Source organism: Netta rufina (assembly GCF_964035555.1).
Source record: "Netta rufina genome assembly, chromosome: W".
NCBI lineage: Eukaryota > Metazoa > Chordata > Aves > Anseriformes > Anatidae > Netta > Netta rufina.
The window spans coordinates 8,783,914-8,811,034 of NC_140139.1; the positions used below are offsets into that span (position 1 = coordinate 8,783,914).

At 46.2% G+C, this 27,121-nt stretch overlaps 1 protein-coding gene across 1 annotated transcript in view; it reads left to right on the forward strand.

Annotated features, from left to right (window-relative positions):
- LOC311220852 (E3 ubiquitin-protein ligase RNF38-like) overlaps positions 1-27,121 on the forward strand; it is a gene marked incomplete at both ends in the record, with an annotated part of 188,749 nt that overhangs the window by 65,987 nt on the left and 95,641 nt on the right. The window contains 2 exons of the mRNA XM_084304495.1: positions 234-304; positions 25,959-26,152. Coding sequence (XP_084160621.1) covers positions 234-304; positions 25,959-26,152 — 265 coding nt within the window. The remainder of the gene's footprint in view (positions 1-233; positions 305-25,958; positions 26,153-27,121) is intronic.

The window sequence follows — 27,121 nt, forward strand, 5'->3', positions numbered from 1 at the left end:
TGTTCTCTTTAAACATCTAAAAAAATCTGGGTGAAGTTATTGCTGGCACATTGAAAAATGTCTCTCTGATGTTTATTGTCAGGATTAAATACAAGCTGTCTGACGTTTGGTGTGTAAAAATTGTTTCTGTCTGCAACAGTTGTCTATATTTATTTTTAGTGTTCATAGGAATTGTTTTTTTTTTTTTTAATTTTAATGCCATTTTATTCCTTTTCCCCCTGCTTCTCTTGTAGGTAGCATTGGCCCTTCCTTTCAGTGCCAGTCAATCCATCAAGATTACATTTGCAGCAATGACAGTGACAAGGTGAGGTTTGCATAAATGTTCCATTTAAAGGTGCATCTTTTAATGAATCACTTTTTTTTTTTAATTCGACTACTGTTTGTTTTCCAGGCCCAGTAGCTAACTTTGTGTCACACTTTGAAATCTCATTGGTCTTTTAAGAAGTATATGTACTGTAGTCAAGACAATATTTTAGCTGATTAAAGAGACCTTTGTCTTGTAGCATATTTTTCTTCTTGTTTGCATTCCCTTGATATTCTAAGTATTTGTGGCTTACCATACTGACTCTCACAGGTTACAAAGAGTAGTAATGTCATTGTTAATACGTTAGACACAGTAACATGTTTTACTACCATAATTTGTGACTTCTGGGGTTTGAGATATTTAACAATGCAGAGAGTTTTTTTGCAATGGCTTTTCTTTCTATATTTGGAGATGGGAACTCCAGGTTTTACAGACAGGAACCTATTGTTCATTACTATATCTTTAAAATATTATACTTTCTAGCACCATGCAAGTTTTTTCCCTAACCTTTTAGCAAGGGATCATGCTCAAACACTGGATTGCTTTCAGTCTCTGGAGATATGCATTGGAATTGTTGTTAAGTGTTTGGTGAGGCTTGAATCAACAATATATGTATGGAATACAGAAGGGAAAAGTTTTCAGGTTGAATTATTGTCAGGACTTACTTTCATGTTTCTGTTCTTTTTTTTTTCTGTAAAAGTACCTCTCATTAATAATGCAAATTGCTTAACATTCGTCCAATATGTAACATACATTACATTATTTTCAAGTTTGATGCTGTATAATAAGCTTTCTTGTTGCCTAGACCCTGGGAAAGGGCATGTATCCTGGTTTCAGTTAGGACAGAGTTAATTTTCTTCCTAGTAGCTGGTAGAATGCTATGTTTTGGCTTAGGATGAGAAAAATGCTGATAACACTCCGATGTTTTAATTGTTGCAGAGCAGCGCTTACACCAAGCCAAGGATGTCTCAGCTTCTTGCTCTGTCCTGCCAATGGGCAGGATTGCGGTGCAGCAAGAGCTGGGAGGGGACAGACCCAGGACAGGTGACCCAAACTAGCCAAAGGGGTATTCCATACCATCTGACGTCATGCTAAACAATAGATAGGGGTTTCTAGCTGGGGGAGGGGGGTCCGACTGCTCGGGGTTAGGCTGGGCATTGGTCAGCGGGTGGTGAGCAATTGCATTGTGCATCACTTGTTTGTACACATTATTAGTAGTAGTACTATTATCATCATTGTATTATTATTATTATTATTGTTATTATTGTTATTATTGTTATTACTGTTATTATTGTTATTATTATTTTGCTGTCTTAATCAACTGTCTTTATCTCAACTCACGGGCTTCACTTTCCCGTTTCTCTCCCCCATCCCAGAGAGGGAGGGGGGAGGGTGAGCGAATGGCTGTGTGGTGTTTAACTGCCGGCCGGGTTAAACCACGACGGCATGTATTAGTCAAATTTAATTAATCTTTCTTAGAAGTCAGAATGCTAGCTGCCTATCAGGGCTCTGATAACCACAAAAATACTTGTATTTTGAATTGGTGGGGTAACTTAAGAATCAGTTTGTTTGTAGCATTTTCATCTCATTCTAAAGCCAAGTTCCTTTTCAGAATGACTTTTTCCATAATTTGGGAGTATGTCCCAGGTTTAAGGTCTTACAAGTCATCTCACAAATAAAATATTGAACAAATATGCTAGCTTTAACTTGGTAAAAAATATGTAAAACTTCCCACTGAATTAAAGGAATGACTGTTCAATAAGAGCATGCAAACAGGGTGCTGAGGGTAACAGCAAGGCAGATATGGTAGTGGATTCATCAAAAAGGGTGCAGTCTCACAGCATCTGAACAAGGAGAGCAGAGCAGGTCTAGTGGCGGTGACCAGGGACAGCTACAATCCAATGATAGGCAAGCCCATAGTGATGAGGCAGGTCTAAGGTCAAGCTAGGAAATCACTGTCACCAGGCACGTGGGAGAACAGACCAACCCCCACCTCGCTACAGCCTCCCTTGAGGTACCTATAGAGAGCAGAAAGGTCTCCCCTGAGCCTCCTCTTCTCCAGGCTGAACAAGCCCAGCTCCCTCAGCCGCTCCTCGTAGGACTTGTTCTCCAGACCCCTCACCAGCTTCGTCGCCCTTCTCTGGACTCGCTCAAGCACCTCCATGTCCTTCTTGTAGCGAGGGGCCCAAAACTGAACACAGTACTCGAGGTGCGGCCTCACCAGAGCCGAGTACAGGGGGGCAATCACTTCCCTAGACCTGCTGGCCACACTGCTTCTTATACAAGCCAGGATGCCGTTGGCCTTCTTGGCCACCTGAGCACACTGCTGGCTCATATTCAGCCAACTATCAACCAATACTCCCATGTCCTTCTCTGCCAGGCAGCTTTCCAACCACTCATCTCCCAGCCTGTATCTCTGCTTGGGGTTGTTGTGCCCCAGGTGCAGGACCTGGCACTTGGCCTTGTTGAACTTCATACAGTTGGCCTCAGCCCATAGGTCCAGCCTATCCAGATCCTCCTGCAGAGCCTTCCTACCCTTGAGCAGATTGATGCACGCACCTAACTTGGTGTCATCTGCGAACTTACTGAGGGTGCATTCAATGCCCTCATCCAGATCATCGATAAAGATATTAAAGAGGACTGGCCCCAGTACTGAGCCCTGGGGAACACTACTAGTGACCTGCCTCCAACTGGATTTCTCAGCCCACCTTGCTGTCCACTCCTCTATCCCACACTTTCTCAGCTTTGCTAGAAGGATGTCATGGCAGACAGTATCAAAGCCTTGCTGAAGTTAAGGTAGATGACATCCACTGCTCTCCCCCCATCTACCCAGCTGGTGATGCCATCATAGAAGGCAACGAGGTTGGTCGAGCACGACTTCCCCTTGGTGAATCCATGATGAGTACTCCTCATAACTTTCTTCTCTTCCAATTGCTTGGAGATGGCATCCAGAACAAGCTGCTCCAATACCTTTCCAGGGACAGAGGTGAGACTGGCCTGTAATTTCTCGGATCCTCCTTCCTGCCTTTCTTGAAGACCGGAGTGACATTGGCTATCCTCCAGTCTTCAGGCACCTCACCTGTTCTCCAGGACCTTTCAAAGATGATAGAGAGCGGTTCGGCGATCACATCTGCCAGCTCCCTTAGCACACGCGGATGCATCCCTTCAGGACCCATGGATTTGTGTGCGTTGAGCCCACTCAGATGCTCCCGAACCACTCCCACATCCACCGGGGGGAGCCCTCCATTTCCCAGACCCTTTGTCCTATTGCCAGGGGCAAGGAGTCCCGGGGGAGTGTCCTTGAAGCAAAGACTAAAGCAAAGAAAGCATTCAGTATCTCTGCCTTCTCAGCGTCTCCCGTGACCAGGACACCCCCCTCATTCAGCAAGGGACCCACATTGTCCCTAGTCTTCCTCTTGCTGTTTACATACTTGAAAAAACCCTTCTTATTATCCTTTATCTCTTTCGCAAGCCTCATCTCTAGGTGGGCTTTAACCTTCCTTCTTTGTTGCGTCCCTGCAGGCCCTGACAACACATCTATACTCCTCCCAAGAGGACAGGCACTTTTTCCACATTTCATAGACCATCCTCTTCCTTTTGATCTTATTGATGAGCTCCTTGCTCATCCACACGGGTTTCCTGCCCCCCTTCCCTGATTTCCTATTCTTCGGGATGCACCGATCCTGAGCATGGAAGAAGTGCTGCTTAAATGTAGCCCAGCTTTCACAAGCACCCTTAAAATATATAATATCTAAAAAATAGATAATATATTTAGATAATATATCTAAAAATATATATAATATCTAAAAAAATCTAAAATACATAATATCTAAACATACAAATAGCATATATCAATTATTCAGCTATTTTATCTGTGCAAAGCAGGAATTGCCTCTGGAGTTCCTGTCAATCTATTATTTTATTAACATGAAGCCGGGACTGCCTTGGAGGGGGGGGGTTCCTTTATCAACTAGTGTTGTGATTTAATCACAGCAGGCAGCTAAGTACAACACAGCTGCTCACTCACTCTCCCCAGATGCAATGGAGGAGAGAATTGGAAAGGTAAAAGTGTAAGAAAACATGGGTTGAAAGGTAAAAGTGTAAGAAAACACGGGTTGAGATAAAGACAGTTTACTAGGTAAAGCAAAAGCTTGCGTGCACAAGCAAAGCAAAACAAGGAATTCATTTCTACTTCCCATCAGCAGGCAGGTGTTCAGCCACTTCTGGGAAAGCAGGGCTCATCACACGTAATGGTTTCTTTGGAAGACAAATGCCATCACTCTGAATGTCCTCCCCTTCCTCCTTTACCCCAGCTTTTATTGCTGAGCATGATGTCACATGGTATGGAATATCTATTTGGTCAGTCTGGGTCAGCTGTTCTGGCTGTGTTCCCTCCCAGCTTCTTGTGCACCCCCAGCCTCCTTGCTGGCAGGGCAGTGTGAGAAGCAAAAAAGTCCTTGACTCTATGTAAACACTACTCCGCAATAAGATTCTTTAGTTCTTCTTACAAGTTGTTTATTCATAATTTTTTATTGCTGTTGTTCTTTGTGAGCTATGTTCCATGTGGATTCTTGGGGAAGAGGATCAGGCAGTGATAATTTCCTTTAAGAGTTACACTAATATACCAACCTCCTTATTCCAATTTCCTTCCTTTTTAACTCTCCTACCTTTCTGCTATTATGGTGAAGATCAGCTTTTTATTAGAAGTTGGGTTAAGACAAAATTCAGGGAAGATAATAATATATGGGCAAGTAAAACTGTTTTAATTTCAGATGAAAATTCCATTTTTGGTGTGTCATAAAACTTTTGGAGGAGGCAAACCATAGCAGGTTTGAATTACAGAAGACTGCAACTTTTTTTTTTTTTTGGTGTTGCGTAGCATATGATCTGCCTCCAAATTGATAGAACAAAAGAACTAGAACTTATTTGTTTTCCACATTTGTTGGAAGGCAGGAGAGGAAAATCTATCTTTCTTATTGGTATTGATTCTGTAACAAAGTTGTAAAAGCAGATAAAAGTAAAAATCGTCCAAAACACAGGAAAAATGCATTTTGGAAGCACTGCAGAGATATATTTATTTTTCTCCTGTACTAGTTTAGGCTGGGATAGAGTTAATTTTCTTCCTAGTAGCTGGTATGGTGCTGTGTTTTGGATTTAGGAAGAGTATAATGTTGATAACACACTGATATTTCAGTTGTTGCAGAGCAGGGCTTACACAGAGTCAAAGGGTTTATGGCTTCTCATACTGCCCTGCCAGCAAGGAGGCTCAGAGTGCACAAGAAGCTGGGAGGGGACAGAACTAGGACAGCTGACCAGAACTGGCCAAAGGGGTATTTCATACTATATGACATCATACTGAAAAATTAATATGGGGAGGCTGGCCAGGGCGGGGGGACCGCTGGTTGGGGATGGGATCGTCATCGGTCAGCAAGTGGTGAGCAATTGCATTGTGTATCACTTGTTTTGTATGTTACTTTATCATAATAATTATCATTATTTTTCCTTCATTTTCTGTCCTATTAAACTCTCTTTATCTCAACCCACAAGTTTTTCCTTTTTTCTGATTCTCTCCTCCATGCCACTGTGGGGGAATGATCAAACAGCTGTGTGGTGCTTAGCTGCCTGCTGGTTTAAACCATATCTACCTAAATGTCAGTTTTATGTTAGTATTATCTTTGATTTTTCTATGAGAAAATGTGAAACCGTTTTTCACATTATAGGATAATCTGATGATTCCCGCAGTAAAATGATTGTTTCTTCTCAAGAAAATACATAATTCTACCTAACGTGAGCTATAATACTGCTTTCTAAAAGCAGTAGGTTACAATACTAGGGTATAATAACACTCTCCTACCCTTCTTCCAACACTCCATGTGTGTCTATGTGAATAAGGCATTCCATACCAATTCAACACACAAGAACCTTGAATTCATGTTCAGTGAGATGAGCAAGAAAAACTAGGATTTCTTCATTGCATGGCCTTATGGCATTAAAAAAAGAGTTATTGGTAATACAGAGAATCTGATTAACCCTTCAGCATCAAAAAACATTTTGCAATTTATCCCTTAAAAAGAGGTAGTATTTCATACATATGTAGTTTTTCATTGTACATTGTATTGTAATCCACAAGGAAATGGTTGGTGACCTGCTACAGCACTTAGATGTACACAAGTCGATGGGGCCAGATGGGATCCACCCGAGGATACTGTGAGAACTGGCGGAGGAGTTGGCCAAGCCGCTTTCCATCATTTATCAGCAGTCCTGGCTATCAGGGGAGGTCCCAGTCAACTGGCGGCTAGCAAATGCGACGCCCATCTACAAGAAGGGCCGGAGGGTAGACCCGGGGAACTATAGGCCTGTTAGTTTGACCTCAGTGCCAGGGAAGCTCACAGAGCAGATTATCTTGAGTGTCATCACACCGTACTTGCAGGGACTTGAAGGACATCGAGGTGCTCAAGTGAGTCAGCTAAAGCTGCGCCAGGGGAGGTTTAGGTTGGATATTAGGAAGAACTTCTTTAGCGAAAGGGTTGTTAGGCATTGGAAAGGGCTGCCCAGGGAAGTGGTTGAGTCACCGTCCCCTGGAGGTCTTTAAAAGAGGTTTAGATGTAGAACTTAGTGATACAGTTTAGTGAAGGACTTGTTAGTACTAGGTAAGAGGTTGGACTTGGTGATATTGAAGGTCTCTTCCAACCTAGACGCTTCTGTGATTCTGTAAAATGATTATAAACAAGTCTTAAATTGCTGTTTTGGAGGTGGGAACCCTCAAGTATGGACGCATGAATCAGATGGACCCTTTTTATACTCACTTTTTTTTTCTTTTCAATTTTTCTTTGATGTGTAACAGGCCATTTATATTTAATCTCAATTATATTATTATTATATTAATTTAAAAATAAAGTGAGGCTGAAATTGTGAAAGAAATGACAAAAATGGATAAAAATCTTCTTGAAGTTCTGTATTTAGGGAAAAGTATTTTTAAAACAGATAATGCCATCGTTTAAAATATTACTTTGCTATAAAACTCCAATAATGGCTTCGTATTAAAGGTAGAGAGATGTATGATCTTTCAGTGCCTTTCAACCATATTCAGTTTATTTTCTTTGAATGCTTTTCCTCCTATTTCTATTTATTTCAAAAGTGGCATAATTCCACAGGAAGACACTTCCTCTACTTGAAAAGAAACATGTAGTCTCTCTGATTTTTCTTCTAGTAATCTGAAGACAGATGGTAATCTGATTGGAAGTCACTTTTTTTTTTTTCTGAGACTGTTTTACAGCAGGAAGTACTGCATAATGTAACTTCTCATACTATATTTTCTTGCCAAAAATTCAGATTTTAAACTTCTGAAATCAGTGGGTTATGGTGTTCTAAATATTTCTACATCGTACATGCTTAGGTCTTCTCCCAGTCTTGGTCAAGACTGGGCAATCAGCTAACTGATTGCATGCTCATTTAATTTCTCACTATTCTTACAACAAAGGTGAATGGGGGTTCTGGTCAGTCTATAGCACTTCATCTCTGTTACTCCTTCACAGTCACTCTCGTGCCCTGCTCCCATGTGGGGAGTCCCTCCCAAACTGATCCCATGTGGGCTTCCTACAGGCAGCAGCTCTTTAAGAACTGCTCCAGATATGGGTCCGTACCACGGGGTCCATCCCTCAGGAGCACACTACTTCAACCTGGGTCCCCCACAGGCAGCAGCTCCTGCCAGGTCACCTGCTCCTGCATGAGCTCCTCTCCACAGGCTACAGGTCTGGCCCAGAATCTGCTTCTGTGGGGGTCCTCCACAGGCTGCAGCCTCCTTCAGATGAGACCCACCTGCTCCCCTGTGGTCTCCTCCACAGGCTGCAGTGTGAAACCCTACTCCACTGTGTTACACCATGGGCTGCAGGGGGACAACCTGCTCCACCATAGTCCTCTCCACAGGCTGCAGGGGGACTTTAGCTCCTGCACCTGGAGCACCTCCTCCCCCTCCTTAAGTATGTTCTCCCAGAGGCACAAACAACATCGGTTAGGGGCTTGACTCTGAGTAGTGGTAGGTCCCTTTTGGAGCCAGATGAAACTGGCCCTTATCTAACATGGGGCAGCTTCTGAATTCTTCTCACAGAGACCACCCCTGCAGCCCCATGCTACCAAAACTTTGCTATGTAAACCCACTACACGGGAGGGGGAGCTACAAAGGTGACCCCTGTGAGAAAAGTCCAGAAGCTGCCCCACATTAGGTAGAGCCTGTTCCAGCCCCCACAGGAGCAGACTCTAAGCTGGAAATGCAGCCTGTGGAGAGGAGCCTACGGTGGACCAGGTGATCTGGCAGGAGCTACACCCCACCCTCCATAGGTGACTATTCTGTTATTAATTGTCAATAAATTAAATTAATCTTCCCCAAGCTGAGTCTGTTTTCCCCTTGATAGTAATCAGTGAGTGATCTCCCTGTCTTTATCTCATCCCATGAGCATATTTTCCTTGTTTTTTCTCCCCCTGTTATATTGAGGAGGAGAGGTGAGAGAGCAGCTGGGGTGTGCTTGGCTACCTACTGGGGTTAAACCACAACACCTGGGGGTGCACGAGAAGCTGGGAGGGGACACATCCAGGATAGCTGACCTAAACTGGCCAAAGGGATATGCTATACCATGTGATGTCAGGTGAGATAATTAATATGGGGTGGCTGGCTGGGGTGGGGGGTGACTGCTGCTTAGGGATGGGCTGGATGTTGGTCAGTGAGAAATTAGCAAGTACGTGTGCTTGTGAATCTAGAGAGTGAGGGTATGTGCACTCTCAATAGAGAACTTTAATCCCTGCCAGCCAAAGAGGAAGGGGACTTGGCAGTCTATATTTATGTTTTACGTGAGTCCTGGTAGTGTTATATGTAGATGCTGTTAAAGGCAGTGCCTAGTCTGTGGCAGTCTGGGTAGCCAACTGTGTTGGTGTCCTGTGTGTGTATGTGTGGGTGTCTCTGGGATGCACACTCGGCCTTGCTACTGATTGAAATTGCAAACATGAAAACAATAGCTGCATCCATCAGCCTGGGACGGAGACCCACAGGTCTCCTGACTCGGCTCCAGCATCCAGGCAGGAGGAATCCCCAGGTCCTGGACCTGTTGGATGCAGTGCCTACTTCACAGAATCATCTAGGTTGGAAGAGACCTCCAAGATCATCGAGTCCAACCTCTGACCTAACACTAACAAGTCCTCCACTAAACCATATCCCTAAGCTCTACATCTAAACGTCTTTTAAAGACCTCCAGGGGACGGTGACTCAGCCACTTCCCTGGGCAGCCCATTCCAATGCTTAACAACCCTTTCGCTAAAGAAGTTCTTCCTAACATCCAACCTAACCTCCCCTGGTGCAACTTTAGCCCATTCCCCCTCGTCCTGTCACCAGGCATGTGGGAGAACAGACCAGCCCCCACCTCGATACAGCCTTCTTTAAGGCACCTATAGAGAGCAAAAAGGTCACCACTGAGCCTCCTCTTCTCCAGGATGAACAACCCCAGCTCCCTCAGCCGCTCCTCATAGGACTTGTTCTCCAGACCCCTCACCAGGTTTGTCACCCTTCTCTGGACTCGCTCAAGCACCTCCATGTCCTTCTTGTAGCGAGGGGCCCAAAACTGAACACAGTACTCGAGGTGCAGCCTCACCAGAGCCGAGTACAGGGGGGCAATCACTTCCCTAGCCCTGCTGGTCACACTGTTTCTGCTACAAGCTAGAATGCTGTTGGCCTTCTTGGCCCCCTAAGCTGGTTCATATTCAGCCAACTATCAACCAATACTCCCCAGGTCCTTCTCTGCCAGGCAGCTTTCTAATCACTCCTCTCCCAGCCTGTAGCTCTGCTTGGGGTTGTTGCGCCCCAGGTGCAGGACCCGGCACTTGGCCTTGTTGAACTTCATACAGTTGGCCTCAGCCCATCCAGCCAGCCTATCCAGATCCTCCTGCAGAGCCTTCCTACCCTTGAGCAGGTTGATGCATGCACCTAACTTGGTGTCATCTGCGAACTTACTGAGGGTGCTTTCGATGCCCTCATCCAGATCATCGATAAAGATATTGACGAGAACTGGCCCTAATACTGAGCCCTGGAGGACTCCACTAGTGACCGGCCTCCAGCTGGATTTAACTCCATTCACCACAACTCTTTGGGCCAGGCTATCTGGCCAGTTTTTAACCCAACGAATTGTATGCCAGTCCAAGCCATGAGCAGCCAGTTTCTTCAGGAGACTGCTGTGGGAAAGGGTGTCAAAAGCCTTACTAAAATCAAGGTAGACCACATCCACAGCCTTTCCCTCATCCACTATGCACGTCACTTTGTCATAGAAGGAGATCAAGTTCGTCAAGCAGGACCTGCCTTTCCTAAAGCCATGCTGACTGGGCCCAAACGCCTGGTTGCCCTGCAAGTGCCGCATGATGACACTCAAGATAATCTGTTCCATGAGCTTCCCTGGCACTGAAGTCAGACTAACAGGCCCATAGTTTCCTGGGTCTACCCTCCGGTCCTTCTTGTGGATGGGCGTCATGTTTGCTAGCCGCCAGTCGACTGGGACCTCCCCTGATAGCCAGGACTGCTGATAAATGATGGAAAGCGGCTTGGCCAGCTCTTCTGCCAGTTCTCTGAGCACCCTCGGGTGGATCCCATCTGGCCCCATTGACTTGCTGTAGCAGGTCGCCAACCATTTCCTCATGGATTATGAAGGCCACATTCTGTTCCCCATCCCCTTCCACCAACTTAGGGGACTGCGTATCTAGAGAGCAACTGGTCTTACCGCTAAAGACTGAGGCAAAGAAGGCATTAAGCACCTCAGCCTTTTCCTCATCTCTCGTCACTAAGTTTCCCCCTGCATCCAGTAAAGGATGGAGATTCTCCTTAGTCCTCCTTTTCATGTTAATGTATTTATAAAAACATTTTCTGTTATCTTTAGCAGCAGTAGCCAGATTGAGCTCCAGATGAGCTTTGGCCTTTCTAATTTTGTCCCTGCACAGCCTTACAACATCCTTATGGTCCTCCTGAGTGGCCCGCCCTCTTTTCCAAAGGTCATAAACCCTCTTTTTTTTTTTTTTTCCTAAGCTTTAGCCACAACTCTCTGTTCGGCCAGGCCAGTCTTCTTCCACACCAGCTTGTCTTTGGGCACATGGGAACAGACCGCTCCTGAGCCATTAGGAGTGCCTAGCCTTCCTGGACTCCTCTGCCCTTCAGGACTGCCTCCCAGGGGACTCTGCCAACCAGTGTCCTGAACAGCTCAAAGTCTGTCCTCCGGAGCTCCAAGACAGCAGTTTTACTGGTCCCCCTCCTGACTTTGCCAAGAATGGAGAACTCTACCATTTTGTGCTCACTCTGCCCAAGACAGCTCCTGACCACCACATCTCCCACCAGTCCTTCTCTGTTTGTGAACAGAAGGTCTAGCAGGGCACCTCCCCTGGTAGGCTCACTAACCAGCTGCGTCACTTAGTGAACTTGCACAGTCTCCAGAAACCTCCTAGATTGCTTCCTCTGAGCTGTATATGTATTTATATCGTCCTTTAACATTGGGGTGGTCTGTGCACAGAAAAGTCATGCTGAGTGACATCCCATTGATTGAGACTCCATTACATGTTAATATATGTGTCATCCTCCTATTTTTGGGGAAAAAAGCTGGGGGATTTTTAGGCCAAACAATAGTGTTAGGTATCCCGAGACCTGGTCCTGGTTTGCAGTACTTCAGTAAAAGTTTTGCTCCAGAGTGGGTTCTCCACTGTCTGCAATTAATTCAGGAAATATCCGTCTGCTCTAGCATGGGGTCCTCCACAGGCTGCAGTGTGAATATCTGCTATGGAATGGTCTCTTCCATGGGTTGCAGGGGCACCTCTAACATCTGGAGCACTTTCTCCTTCTCCTTCTCTGACCCTGGCATTATCTCTGCTGGGATGGGGGAAAGAATCCAGGAAAAAAAAAAAAAAAAAAAAAAAAGCTCATGGGTTGACTATAAAGACAGATTAATAGAACAGAAAAGGAAGGGATAATAATAATATATACAAAGCAAGTGATGCACAATGCAATTGCTCACCACCTGCTGACCAAAGCCCAGCCAGACCCTGACTAGCGGCTCCCCCACCCCAGTTTTATTGTTCAGTATGGCTTCATATGGTATGGAATATCGCTTAGGCCAGTTTGGGTCATCTGTCTTGTTTCTGTCCCCCAACAGCATCTTGCACACCCCCAGCCTTCTTGCTGGCAGGTTTGGTGGTTTTACTCAGCTGAGCTCCACCACAGCCACCTTTCTCCTCAAAGGGAAAGGGAGAGAAAATACGATGAAGATAAAGGGTTGAGATAAGGACAGGGAGATCACTCACCAATTATTATCATGGACAAACTAGACATAGCATAGGGAGATTAATGCAATTTATTACCTATTACTAACAAGTTAGAGAAGTGAGAAACAAATAAAACAAAACAAAAACACCTTCTCCCCATCCACCCTCTGCAGGGGGACAACCTCCTTCACTGTGGTCCTCTCCACAGGCTGCGGGGGAACTTTTGCTCCGGCATCTGGAGCACCTCCTCCCCCTCCTTCTTCACTTGGTGTCTGCAGGGCTGTTTCTCACTCTCCCAGCTGCTCTTGTGCAGTATTTTTATTCCCTTTCTTAAATCTGCTCTCACACAGACGCAAACAGCATCAGTTATTGGCTCACTGTTGAGGTCATTTAATCCATGACTTTGGGAACATAACAGTCTGTCGGGGCAGGAGAGATGGTGTGGGTGTTGGATTGTTGCTTGCTGAAACCAGTTCTGATTCCATTGCCACTGCACTTGTCTGGGTCTATCACCACTTCATTTTGCTCTCTTCCATCAAAATTTATTCATCATTACCTGTGTGTCTCTTATTGTAAGACAATATGGCATACAGCAGCCATCGTAGTGATGACACTGTCCTTTGGGACAAAGGAGCTGAGCAGAGCTGGAGACTCTTTAAGGATGTTTTCCTTAGAGCACAAGAACTCTCCATCCCCCTGCGTAAAAAAGCGGCAGGGAGGGCAGACAACCAGGATGGCTGAGCAAGGGCCTGCTGGTCAAACTGAGGTGTAAGAAGGAAATGCACAGGCAGTGGAAGCAGGGACACGTGGCCTGAGGAGAGTACAGGGATGCAGTCTGGATGTGCTGGGATGGGATCAGGAAAGCTAAGGCATAGATGGAACTGAGCTTGGCAAAGGATGCAAGGAATAACAGGAAGGGATTCTATAGATACATTGCTCAGAAAGGAAAGGCCTAGAAGAGTGTACCCCCTCTGATGGATGAGAATGGAGAACTGGTAACAACAGACGTGGAAAAGGCTGAGGTACTCAACAACTCCTTTGATTCTGTCTTCACTGTCAGGCTTCCCAAGTCTTTCATTTTCCTGAACTCATAGATGGAGGCTGGGGGAGCAAAGTCCCACCCACTGTAAACAATGTTTTAATTGTTGCAGAGCAGTGCTTGCACCAAGCCAAGGATGTCTCAGCTTCTTGCTCTGTCTTGCCAACAGGCAAACTGGGTGTGCAGCAGGAGCTGGGAGGGGACAGACCCAGGACAGCTGACCCAAACTAGCCAAAGGGGTATTCCATACCATCTGATGTCATGCTGAACAATATATAGGGGTGGCTAGCCCGGGGAGGGGGGCCGGACTGCTCGGGGTTAGGCTGGGCATCGGTCAGCGGGTGGTGAGCAATTGCATTGTGCATCACTTGTTTGTACACATTACAGAATCACAGAATTTCTAGGTTGGAAGAGACCTCAAGATCATCGAGTCCAACCTCTGACCTAACGCTAGCAGTCCTCCACTAAACCATATCCCTAAGCTCTACATCTAAACGTCTTTTGAACACTTCCAGGGATGGTGACTCCACCACTTCCCTGGGCAGCCTGTTCCAATGCTTAACAACCCTTTCAGTAAAGAAGTTCTTCCTAACATCTAACCTAAAACTCCCCTGGCGCAACTTAAGCCCATTCCCCCTCGTCCTGTCACCAGGCACGTGGGAGAACAGACCAGCCCCCACCTCACTACAGCCTCCTTGAGGTACCTATAGAGAGCGATAAGGTCGCCCCTGAGCCTCCTCTTCTCCAGGTTGAACAAGCCCAGCTCCCTCAGCCGCTCCTCGTAGAACTTGTTCTCCAGACCCCTCACCAGCTTCGTCGCCCTTCTCTGCACCCGCTCAAGCACCTCCATGTCCTTCTTGTAGCGAGGGGCCCAAAACTGAACACAGTACTCAAGGTGCAGCCTCACCAGAGCTGAGTACAGGGGGACAATCACCTCCCTAGCCCTGCTGGTCACACTGTTTCTTATGCAAGCCAGGATGCTGTTGGCCTTCTTGGCCACCTGAGCACACTGCTGGCTCATATTCAGCTGACTATCCACCATCACTCCCAGGTCCTTCTCTGCCTGGCAGCTCTCCAACCATTCCTCTCCCAGCCTGTATCTCTGTTTGGGGTTATTGCACCCCAGGTGCAGGACCCAGCACTTGGCCTTGTTGAACTTCATGCAGTTGACCTCAGCCCATCGGTGCAGCCTATCCAGATCCTCCTGCAGAGCCTTCCTACCCTCAAGCAGATCGACACATGCACATAGCTTGGTGTCATCTGCGAACTTACTGAGGGTGCACTCGATGCCCTCGTCCAGATCATCGATGAAGATATTAAAGAGGACCGTCCCCAGCACCGAGCCCTGGGGGACGCCACTAGTGACTTGCCTCCAACTGGACTTGACTCCATTCACCATGACTCTTTGGGCCCGGCTATCCAGCCAGTTTCTAACCCAACGAAGCGTGCGCCAGTCCAAGCCAAGAGCAGCTAGTTTCTTGAGGAGAATGCTGTGGGAGAAGGTGTCAAAAGCCTTGCTGAAGTCAAGGTAGACCACATCCACAGCCTTTCCCTCATCCACCCAGAGCGTCACTTTGTCATAGAAGGAGATCAAGTTCGTCAAGCAGGACCTGCCTTTCCTAAAGCCATGCTGACTGGGCCCAAACGCCTGGTTGCCCTGCAAGTGCCGCGTGATGACACTCAAGATAATCTGTTCCATGAGCTTCCCTGGCACTGAAGTCAGACTAACAGGCCCATAGTTTCCTGGGTCTACCCTCCGGTCCTTCTTGTAGATGGGCGTCACATTTGCTAGCCGCCAGTCAACTGGGACCTCCCCCGATCACCAGGACTGCTGATAAATGATGGACAGTGGCTTGGCCAGCTCCTCTGCCAGTTCTCTCAGTACCCTTGGGTGGATCCCATCCGGCCCCATCGACTTGTGCACATCTAAGTGCCGTAGCAGGTCACCAACCAGTTCTTCATGGATAGTGAGTGCCACATCCTGCTCCCCATCCCCTTCCACCAGCTCAGGGGACTGAGTATCCAGAGAACAACCGGTATTGCCACTAAAGACTGAGGCAAAGAAGGCATTAAGCACCTCTGCCTTTTCCTCATCTCTTGTAACTAAGTTTCCCCCCGCATCCAGTAAAGGATGGAGATTCTCCTTAGTCCTCCTTTTTGTGTTGATGTATTTATAGAAACGTTTTTTGTTATCTTTAACGGCAGTAGCCAGATTGAGCTCCAGATGAGCTTTGGCCTTCCTAATTTTGTCCCTGCACAGCCTCGCTACATCCTTAAAGTCCTCCCTAGTGGCCTGCCCACTTTTCCAAAGATTATAAACCCTCTTTTTTCTCCTAAGATCAAGCCACAATTCTCTGTTGAGTCAGGCTGGTCTTCTTCCCCGCCAGCTCATCTTTGGGCACGTGGGGACAGACCGTTCCTGTGCCATTAAGATTTCCCTCTTGAAGAGCGCCCAGCTTTCCTGGACCCCTCTGCTCTTCAGAACCACCTCCCAAGGGACTCCACCAACTAGTGTCCTGAGCAGCTCAAAGTCAGGCCTCCGAAAGTCCAATACAGCGGTTTTACTTGTCCCCTTCCTGGCCTCGCCAAGAGTAGTGAACTCCACCATTTCGTTATTATTAGAAGTACTATTATCATCATTATTGTTATTATTATTATTGTTATTATTATTTTCCTGTCTTAATAAACTGTCTTTATCTCAACTCACGGGCTTCACTTTCCCGCTTCTCTCCCCCATCCCAGAGAGTGAGGGGGGAGGGTGTGCGAATGGCTGTGTGGTGTTTAGCTGCCGACTGGGTTAAACCACGACAATGTGGCATCCAAGATTGGTTTACCTCTGCGCTGCCAGTTGTTCTGCTTCCATTACCGTAACCACCCCCACAGGGCATTTGCCACCATCCAGGAGTCAGTATAGAGATAGAGCACTGGCCACTTTTCTCGTTCAGCAATATCTAAAGCCAGTTGAATGGCTGTCACTTCACAGAGGACACATCAGCTTTGTTGATTGTCTCAGCTTTGGCCAGTGGTGAGGTTCCTGCCAAGCTGTATGGAACCGTCTGTATCTGGCACAGTGCAGCCCCTTACCTCTTCTCACAGAGGCTACCCCTGTAGCCCCCCACTACAAAAACCTTGTTATTTTCACCTATTACATTTTCATAGCATGCTTTTATAACCTCACTGTAGCCATCACATGGGAATCTATTTATTTATAGTTAAAACTAAATAAAGCCACCAGGTTTTTTGGGGGTGGTTTTATGACAACTTATAAAATAACCTGAAGTTCAGCCCTTGACTTCTTTATTTTCAGTGCAGAAAAACATATAGAAGTCCATTTTAAAAACATAATTATATGTAGTTCAGACAACGATTTTATCTTTTTTTTTTTTCTTTCTAATGGCAAACAAATTGGAATGTTGATACTATTGCTTAACATAAAAGGCAATTAGTTCTTAGCATAGCTATTCCTGAGTTGATAATAATTAGTAATTTTGAATTGTGATGAAGGCTAACCACATAGTAATTTGCATTTCTGCTGTCTTTGAAGTAATGTTCTCCAAATGAAAAAGATAAAATAACCATTTCCCCAAGATTAACACCTCCTGCCCTGTATAAAGCATGTTCATTTTAACTCTGAAGCCTTTCTTGGACACTAAATGAAGAGATGTCTAGCCAAAGGTAGATATGAAGTGTAGGTAGAGTAGTAAGTACTTTATCCCTTTGCTGTATTTTATTGATCTGCCAAATTCTCTGAACCCTCTGTATCCTTCCTACATTCAAATCTTCTTTCTGATTTTTTTTCTTGTGTATGTTTTTGTGTTGTCTCCTGTTATCTTGATATAAAAAGTTACTTGTCCCTAGCCTGAATGTTCTGAGGCAGGCCACAAATCATTCTTGTCTAGTTTCCTAGTGATTTGTCTTTGGGAAAATTGTCTAACACGTAAAAAGATGTAGTTGAGTTAAAAATCTTTGGCAATAGGAGGAAAACTGCCACCAAAACTTCAGCCCTGGACTGGGGGAGAGCAGACTTCTGACTGCGCAGGAAACTAGTTAGTGAGGTCCCCTGGAAAACTACTTTTAAAGACATTGGGGTCCATTAGTGCTGGTTGGTTTTTAAGTACCACCTCCTAGGAGTACAGGAATAGGCAATTCCAAAATGTCGGAAGTCAAGCAGTAGGGGCAGAAGGCCAGCCTGGCTGAGCAGGGATCTTCTTCAAGAGCTTAGGCAGAAAAAGAAAGTGTATGGTCACTGGAAGCAAGGTCAGGCGACATGGGAGGACTATGGGGATGCTGCTCACCTTTGTAGGGAGAAAATTTGTGCGGCCAAGGCTCAGAGTTGAAGCTGGCCAGCAATGTAGGGGACAATAAGAAAGGCTTTTTAAAGAAAGTTAATGGGAAAAGGAGGACCAGAGGAAACATTGGTCTGATACTTGATGAGGATGGTCACCTAACAAACAGGGACATAGACAAAGCAGAGATGTTTAATGCATTTTTCAAGTAATGCTCAGGAATCCTGGAAGAGATCATGGACTGGCCAGAAGGCAGAGATTTCGGAGTATCACCATTTTGGAGTGAGAGAGCAGTTGTGCGGCCAAGGCTCAGAGTTGAAGCTGGCCAGCAATGTAGGGGACAATAAGAAAGGCTTTTTAAAGAAAGTTAATGGGAAAAGGAGGACCAGAGGAAACATTGGTCTGATACTTGATGAGGATGGTCACCTAACAAACAGGGACATAGACAAAGCAGAGATGTTTAATGCATTTTTCAAGTAATGCTCAGGAATCCTGGAAGAGATCATGGACTGGCCAGAAGGCAGAGATTTCGGAGTATCACCATTTTGGAGTGAGAGAGCAGTTGTGGTGGAGTTTAGATGCCCAGTAGGGTAAAACCACTACAAAAGGAAAGGATGAATATTGCTGGTCTATGGAAACGGACAGTTGAACGTTTAATTTGTTGTATGAAAAAACAAATATAACTCGTAGGCATGGGAGGGGTACAGAGATATTGTTCACCACTGAAGGAAGAAAATTTGTGCTGCCAAAGCTCAATTAGAGTTGAAGCCATCCTGTACTGTGGGGGACAATAAAAAGGGCTTTTTAAAGTATTTTAACAGCAAAAGGAGGACCAGAGAAAACATTGGTCTGTTATTTGATGAGGATGGTCACATCGCAAATATGGATGCAGACAAAGCTGAGACGTTTAATGCCTTCTTCGCCTCTGTTTTCAACACTGATCATGGGCTCTGGGACCCCAGCTGCCCCGAGTTGGAGGACCGTGACTGCGGGAACGATAAACTCCCAGTCAACCCCAAACTAGTGTGGGATTTGCTGCTCCACCTGGATGCATACAAGTCTATGGAGCCTGATGGGATTCATCACAGGGTACTCAGCTGGCTGATGTCATTGCAAGACCTCTCTCAAATATTTTTCAGTGGTCTTGGGACTCTCAAGAGGTCACAGCCAACTGGAAGATGACAAACGTTGTCCCAGTTTTCAAGAAGGGCAAGAAAGAAGACCCTGGTAATTACAGGCCTGTCAGTCTCACTTCAGTGCCTGGTAAAATGACAAAGATTAGCCTGTTGAGTTACTGAAAAACACTTGAAGGACAACGCAGTCACTGGTAACAGCCAACGTGGGTTCATGAGGGGAAGACCATGTTTAACAAACATGTTGGTTTTTTTACGACAAGATCACCCATCTAGTTGACCAAGGGAAGACAGTTGATGTAATGTTTTTGGATTTCAGTAAAGCTTTGGATACTGTCTCACAGTATCCTTCTGGACAAAATGACCAGAATACAGTTAGATAAAAGCATAATAAGATGGATGAACAGGTCGGCTGACAGGTCGGACCCAAAGGGTTCTTATAAATGGGGTTACATCAGGCTGGTGGCCAGTCACTTAGTGGGGTTCTGCAGGGCTCTGTTTTAGGGCCAGTTCTCCTTAATGTTTTCATAAATGATTTGGATGTAGGACTTGAAGATTTTTTGAGCAAGTGGTTAGTCACTGGAATGGGTTGCACAGCGAACTGGTAGAGTCACCATCCCTGGGGGTATTTAAGAAAAGGTTGGATGTGGTACTTTGGAAGGGGTAATCCTGGATATATGTACAGACTAGGAAACTGTGGGACGACAGGCTTAAAAGCAGCCTTGTGGAAAGGGATCTGGGGTCTTTGGTCGACAGCAAGCTGAACATGAGCCAGCAGTGTGCCTTGGCAGCCAAAGGGCTAGCTGTATTCTGGTATGCATCAAGCACAGTATTGTTAGCTGGACGAAGGAAGTGATTGTCCTGCTGTACCCCGAGCTGATGCAGCCTCACCACGAGTATTCTGACCAGTTTTGGGCACCACAGTATAAGGAAAATATAAAAATGTGTCCAAAGGAGGGATACAAAAATGGTGAAGAGTCTGGATGGGAAGACGCATGAGAAGCGGCTGAAGTCACTTGGTTTGTTCAGCCTGGAGAAGAGAAGACTGAGGGGAGACCTCATTGCAGTCTACAGCTTCTTCACAAGGGAGAGTGGAGGGTTAGGCACTGATCTCTTCTCTGTGGTGACCAGTGATAGGACCCGAGGAAACATCTTGAAGCTGCATCAAGGGAGGTTCAGGCTGGATATCAGGAAAAGGTTCTTCACCGAGAGGGTGGTCAGGCATTGTAAGAGGCTCCCCAGAGAAGTGGTCATGGCACTGAGCCTGGTAGAGTTCAAGAAGCGTTTGGATAACACTCTCAAACACACAGTCTAATTTTTTGGGTGATCCTTTGGGGTCCCAGGAATTGGACTTGATGATCCTTGTGGGTCCCTTCCGACTCAGGATATATAAAGCATTTGACACTGTCTCCCACAGCATCCTTGCAGCTAAACTGAGGAAATGTGGTGTGGATGCTCGGGTAGTGAGGTAGACTGTGAACTGGCTGAAGAAAAGAGAGTTGTGGTCAATGGAACAGAGTCTAGTTGGAGGCCTGTATCTAGTGGAGTCCCTCAAGGGTCGGTACTGGGACCAGTATCATTCAATATATTCATCAGTGACTTGGACGAAGGAATAGAGTGCACTGTCAGCAAGTTTGCTGATGACACTAAGCTGGGAGGAGTGGCTGACAAGCCAGAAGGCTGTGCTGCCATCCAGCGAGAACTAGACAGGCTGGAGAGTTGGGCAGGGAGAAATTTAATGAAATATAATATTGGCAAGTGTAAAGTCCTGCATCTGGGTGAGAACAACTTCAGGTAGCAGTATAAGTTGGGGACTGCCCTGCTGGAGAGCAGCATAGGGGAAAGGGACCTGGGGGTCCTGGTGGACAGCGGGATGACCATGAGCCAGCACTGTGCCCTTGTGGCCAAAAAGGCCAATGGCATCCTAGGGTGTTTTAGAAGAGGTGTGGTGAGTAGATCGAGAGAGGTTCTCCTCCCCCTCTACTCTGCCCTGGTGAGACTTAATCTGGAATATTGCATTAGGTTCTGGGCCCCTCAGTTCAAGAAGGACAGGGAACTGCTTGAGAGAGTCCAGCGCAGAGCCACGAGGATGTGCCATTTTGCACCTTGTGCTATCAATAGTTCTGTTAGTATTATGCAATGCTCTATCTCCATACACAATTGGAATCCAAAAATTATAGTTAATTATGATGGGATTAACTTGATATTTATATAGAGCAGCTAATATAGTTATATTAGTACATCTTTCAAAGTTTTAAAAGTTATATCCCAAATTTCTTCTTTTGGAGAATGATCTTTAGACTCCAATTGACACCATTCTAGAGAACCAAATAGTAATTAAGGCAGAAGAACAGTACAGATGATAAAAATGATAAAAATGTGGATAATACACATAATCTTTAGGATTTTAATATTTGGAAGACAAATAGAAGGATACCTACTTAGCTTAGTTACTAGAAGATGGAATATCACCTATCCTGTTAATATACCAGCATGGACTCAGAGAGCAGAGGTCAGCAGGAAAGCATCTGAAGAGCAGCACAAAGGAATACCAGCCATTCCAGCCAATAAAAGTCTCATCAGGAGCTGTCGTGGTTTAACCCGGCTGGCAGCTAAATACCACGCAGCCGTTCGCTCACCCTCCCCCCTCCCTCTCTGGGACGGGGGAGAGAAATGGAAAGTGAAGCCCGTGAGTTGAGATAAAGACAGTTTAATAAGACAGGAAAATAATAATAACAAAATAATAATAACAATAATAACAATAATGTTACAATTATGATAATAGGAAAGTAATAATAATATGTACAAACAAGTGATGCACAATGCAATTGCTCACCACCCGCTGACCGATGCCCAGCCTAACCCCGAGCAGTCCGGCCCCCTCCCCCCGGCTAGCCACCCCTATATATTGTTTAGCATGACGTCAGATGGTATGGAATACCCCTTTGGCTAGTTTGGGTCACCTGTCCTGGGTCTGTCCCCTCCCAGCTCTTACTGCACCCCCAGCCTGCCTGTTGGCAGGACAGAGCAAAAGGCTGAGATGTCCTTGGCTTGGTATAAGCACTGCTCTGCAACAATTAAAACATCGGGGTGTTATCAGCACTCTTCTCATCCTAAGCCAAAACACAGCATTCCACCAGCTACTAGGAAGAAAATTAATTCTGTTCTAACTAAAACCAGGACAGGAGCCCAACGTAAATGCCTCTACACAAATGTGCATTGCATGGGGATAAAACAGGAGGCATTAGAAATGTGCGGACGCCTGGAGAGCTATGATCTTATTAGCATCACAGAGATATGGTGGCATGGTTCTCACGACTGGAGTGTTGTAATGGAAGGATACAGGCTCTTCAGGAAGGACAGGCAGGGGAGACAAGCAGGGGATGTCACCTTCTATGTCAATGACCAGCTGGAGTGAAAGGAGCTCTGCCTGGGGATAGATGAGGAGCTGACAGAGTTTATGGGTTAGGATTAAAGGGAGGGGAGAGGGCAGGGACAGGTGACATAATATGGGGGGTGGGGTGGGGGTGGGGTGGGAGTGGGGGCTGGTTCTGCTACAGGCCACCTGACCAGGAAGACCAAGCAGATGAGGCCCTCTACAGACAGATAGATGCAGCCTCACGTTCACAAGCCCTGGTCCTCAGGGGGGACTTCAACCACCCTGATATCCATGATATCCATGGGAATGCACAGCAGGGCATAGGCAATCCAGGAGGCTCCTGGAATGCACTGATGATAACTTCCTTCTCCAAGTAAGAGAGGAGCCAATGAGGAGCAGAGCTATGCTAGACCTGGTTCTCACCAACAAGGAGGGGCTGGTGGGGAATGTGAAGCTCAAGGGTAGCCTTGGCTGCAGTGACCATGAAATGGTGGAGTTCAAGATCCTTATGGCAGCAAGGAGGGCACGCAGCAAGCTCACTACCACAGACTTCAGGAGAGCAGACTTTGTCCTCTTTAGGGATCTGCTTGGTAGAGTGCCCTGGAATAAAGCCCTGGAGGGAAGAGGAGCCCAAGAAAGCTGGCTAATATTCAAGGATCACCTCCTCCAAGCTCAGGAGCAATGCATCCCACCAAAGAGGAAGTTGGGCAAAAATGCCAGGAGGCCTGCATGGATGAACAAGGAGCTCCTGGCCAACCTCGAGCACAGAAAAGAAGCTTACAGAGGGTGGAAGCAAATGTGGGTAACATGGGAAGAATACAGAGACATTGTCTGAGCAGCCAGGGATCAAGTTAGGAAAGCTAATTTCCATAGGATGTGATGAGGTGAATCTGAGAGTCCTGAAGGCACTGTCTCATTAAGTTGCTAAGCCTGGACCAGGGGACCGTCACAGGAAATACAGTCTCTGGTGACCAGCAATAGGACCCGAGGGAATGGCATAAAGCTGCATCAGGGGAGGTTCAGGCTGGATATCAGGAAAAGGTTCTTCACAGAGAGGGTGTTTGGGCAATGGAAGAGGCTCCCCAGGGAAGTAATCACGGCACCAAGCCTGCTGGAGTTCAAGAAGTGTTTGGATAACACTCTCAAACACATAGTCTAATTTTTTGAGTGGTCCTTTGGGGACCCAGGAGTTGGACTTGATGATCCTTGTGGATCCCTTCCAACTTAGGATATTCTATGATTCTAAGATGCATATTCTGATTTAAGCTCTTTCTCATGGCTGGGGCACTTGAAATGTCTTCACATAGATGGGTTTTTCTGGTGTTTAAGGAGGCTGATCTTATGGAAGTGGGAGCCCTTCCTGAGGAATTGCCCATTTCGTGGTCATGTGGACTTGATGGACTTTGGACTTGATGGTCTTGAAGGTCTTTTCCAACCTAGACTAGTCTATGTGGTTTAATGAAACTTTACACCAGAAGTCTTTGACTTCTTTGTTCTTTCAAGTTAAATTGCAGTTTATGAAGGAATTCAAAAGTGAGTGGGGGATGAGCAAATATATGTTTCATAGATTCATAGGATAATTCAGGTCTGAAGGGATCTCAGGAGTTTTCTAATCCAACCTCTTACTCAAAGCAGGGTCAACTATGATATCAGACCGTATGAGTTGACCAGACTGGATAATTGTATTCACGCCAGCTTCATTTTAAGGAAATCACGATAAACAGGAATCAATACTGGGTCCAGTCCTGTTTAACATCTTCATTAATGATCTGGATAATGGGGCAGAGTGTACCATCAACAAGTTTGCTGATGATACAAAAATGGGAGGAGTGGCTGATATGCCAGAGAGTAGTGCTGCCCTCTAGAAGGACCTTGACAGGCTGGAGAAATGGGCTTACAGGAACCTCATGATTTTCAACAAGGGGAAGTGCAAGGTCCTGCATCTGGGGAGGAACTATGCTAGCATGCACCTCGTAGGAATGGAGTGCATATGCTGAACTAGAGCTCTAGATGGCATCTATGTACTAGCAAATATAGATTGCACAGATTTGAAGTCTGCGCTTACGTAGTGGGTTTACGTGGCAAGGTTTTGGTAGCAGGGGGCCATAGGGGTGGTTTCTGTGAGAAAGATCTAGAAGCTGCCCCATGTTTGGGAAGGGCCCCATTGTTTTCCAGAGCTGAGCCAATAAGCGATGTTGTTTTGCGCCTCTGTGAGAGCAGATTTAAGACAGGGAAAAAAACGCTGCGCCACACAGCAGCTGGGAGAGTGAAGGGAGTGAGGAACGGCGCCAAGGTCAGTGTAGAAGGAGGGGGAGAGGTGCTCCAGGCGCCGGAGCAGAAGTCCCCTGCGGCCTGTGGTGAGGACCATGGTGAAGCAGGATGTCCCCCTGCAGCCCATGGAGTACCACGGTGGAGCAGGGTTCCACGCTGCAGCCCGTGGAGGAGACCACGGTGGAGCAGGTGGCCCTGCACCGACGGAGGCTGCCACCTGTGGAAGACCCCTGCCGGAGCAGGTTCCGGGCCGGACCTGTAGCCCGTGGAGAGGAGACCACACAGGAGCAGGTGACCTGGCAGGAGCTGCTGCCCGTAGGGGACCCAGGTTGGATCAGTTTTCTCCTGAGGGATGGACCCCATGGTACGGACCCATATCTGGAGCAGTTATTGAAGAGCTGCTGCCTGTGGGAAGCCCACACTGGATCAGTTCATCAAGTACTGCATCCCGTGGGTGGGACCCCACAGCACAGGGGACGAGAGTGACCGAGAAGGAGCGGCAGAGAAGAAGCGCTGTAGACTGACCATAACCCCCATTCCCCCGTTCCCCTGCGCCGCTTGGGGGGAGGAGGTGGAAGAGGGTGGATGGGGGGGGGAAGGTGTTTTTGGTTTCTTTCCTTTGTTTCTCACTTCTCTAGCTTGTTAGTAATGAGCAATAAATCTTACTATCTTCTTATGCTGAGTCTGTTTTGCCCGTTACAATAATTATTGCGTGATTTTCTTGTCCTTATCTCAACCCTTGAGCCCTTTTCACATATTTTCTCCCCATTCCTCTTTGAGGAGGGGGAGTGAGAGAATGGCTGTGGTGGAGCTCGGCTGCCCACTCAAGCGGAACCACGACAGCTTATCTTCTCCAAAAAGGTCTTTTCATCACTTATGCGTTTATATCCTATATCTGTCAGGGGAGGGAAGGGTGCCTGTGCTGGATATTATAACAAAATGTGACATACCTCCTTCTTCTGAAGTAAATGTTTACTCCTTTATCTGATATATCTTATGTTGTTATCTTAGCATTAGTATTTAAAATACCTTGATGCTGCTAAAATATGCTTTAGTAAAAATGCTCATGCGGACAAATAAGTGTTTACATTATGAAGGCAGTAGATTTTATAACTATTTATAGTTTTTTAATTTTATGGTGTTTTGATCTAGTTTGTTAAGTGTGTTTCTCTAATGCTAGGTGAAGAAAATAATATTGGAGTTTCAGTATGGGAAACAAATCACTCAGCTGAGGGTTTTTCTTTTTTTTTTTTTTATATTGCCACAGAGTGAAGATAGGTCGAGTCCCAAGAGACAACGCCTTTCTCATTCAGTCTTTGACTATACAGTGTCATCACCAACTGCATCACCACCAATACGACCGTGGGAGATGACATCAAATAGGCAGCCTCCTTTGTCTCGGTCCAACCAACATCACTTCTCTGGGGAACACTGCAGCACACCTGCACGAAATAGAAGGAGGTAGGCAAGCTATATAGATTGGAGACCAGTTTCTAGGGACTCTCTATTGTCAAGTCAGGGGAAGACTATTTCAGGCAACACTGAATAATATTTATCATATGTTAAACAGAAAAAATGAATGAATCATAGACTAATAGAATGGTTTGGGTTGGAAGGGACCTTAAAGATCATCTAGTTCCAACCCCCCTGCCATGGGCAGGGACGCCTTCCATGAGATCAGGTTGCCCAAAGCCCCATCCAACCAGGCCTTGAACACTTCCAGGGAGAGGACATCCACAACTTCTCTGGGCAACCTTTTCCAGTGCCTCACCACCCTCACAGTAAAGATTTTCTTTCTTATATTCAACCTAAACTTACCCTCTTTTAATTTAAAGCTGTTACCCCTTGTTGTGTTGCTACATTCCTTGATAAAGAGTCTCTCCCCATCTTTCCTGTAGGCCCCCTTTAGGTGCTCAAAGGCCACTGTGTCTCCCTAGATCCTTCTCTTCTCTAGGCTAAACAACCCCAGCTTTCTCAGCCTTTCTTAATAGGAGAGGTGCTCCAGACCTCTGATCATCTTCATGGCTTTCCTCTGGACCCACTCTAATAGGTCCATGTCTTTCTTATGCTGTGGGCCCCAGAAATGAACACAGTACTCCAGGTGGGGTCTCATGAGAGCAGAGTAGAGGGGGAGAATCACCTCCCTGGTGGCCATGCTTCTTTTGATGCAGACAAGGATACAGTTGATTTTCTGGGCTTTATTTGCACATTGTCAGCTCATGTTGAATTTTTCATCCACCATTACCCCAAAGTCCTTCTCCGCAGGACTACTCTATTCACTCATCACCCAGGCTATATTCATGTTTGGGTTTGCCCTGACACAGGTACAGGACCTTGAACTTGCCCTTGTTGAACCTCATGTTGTTTGCATGGGCCCACCTCTTGAGCCTGTCAGGGTCCCTCTGGATGGCATCCCTTCCCTTCAGCATG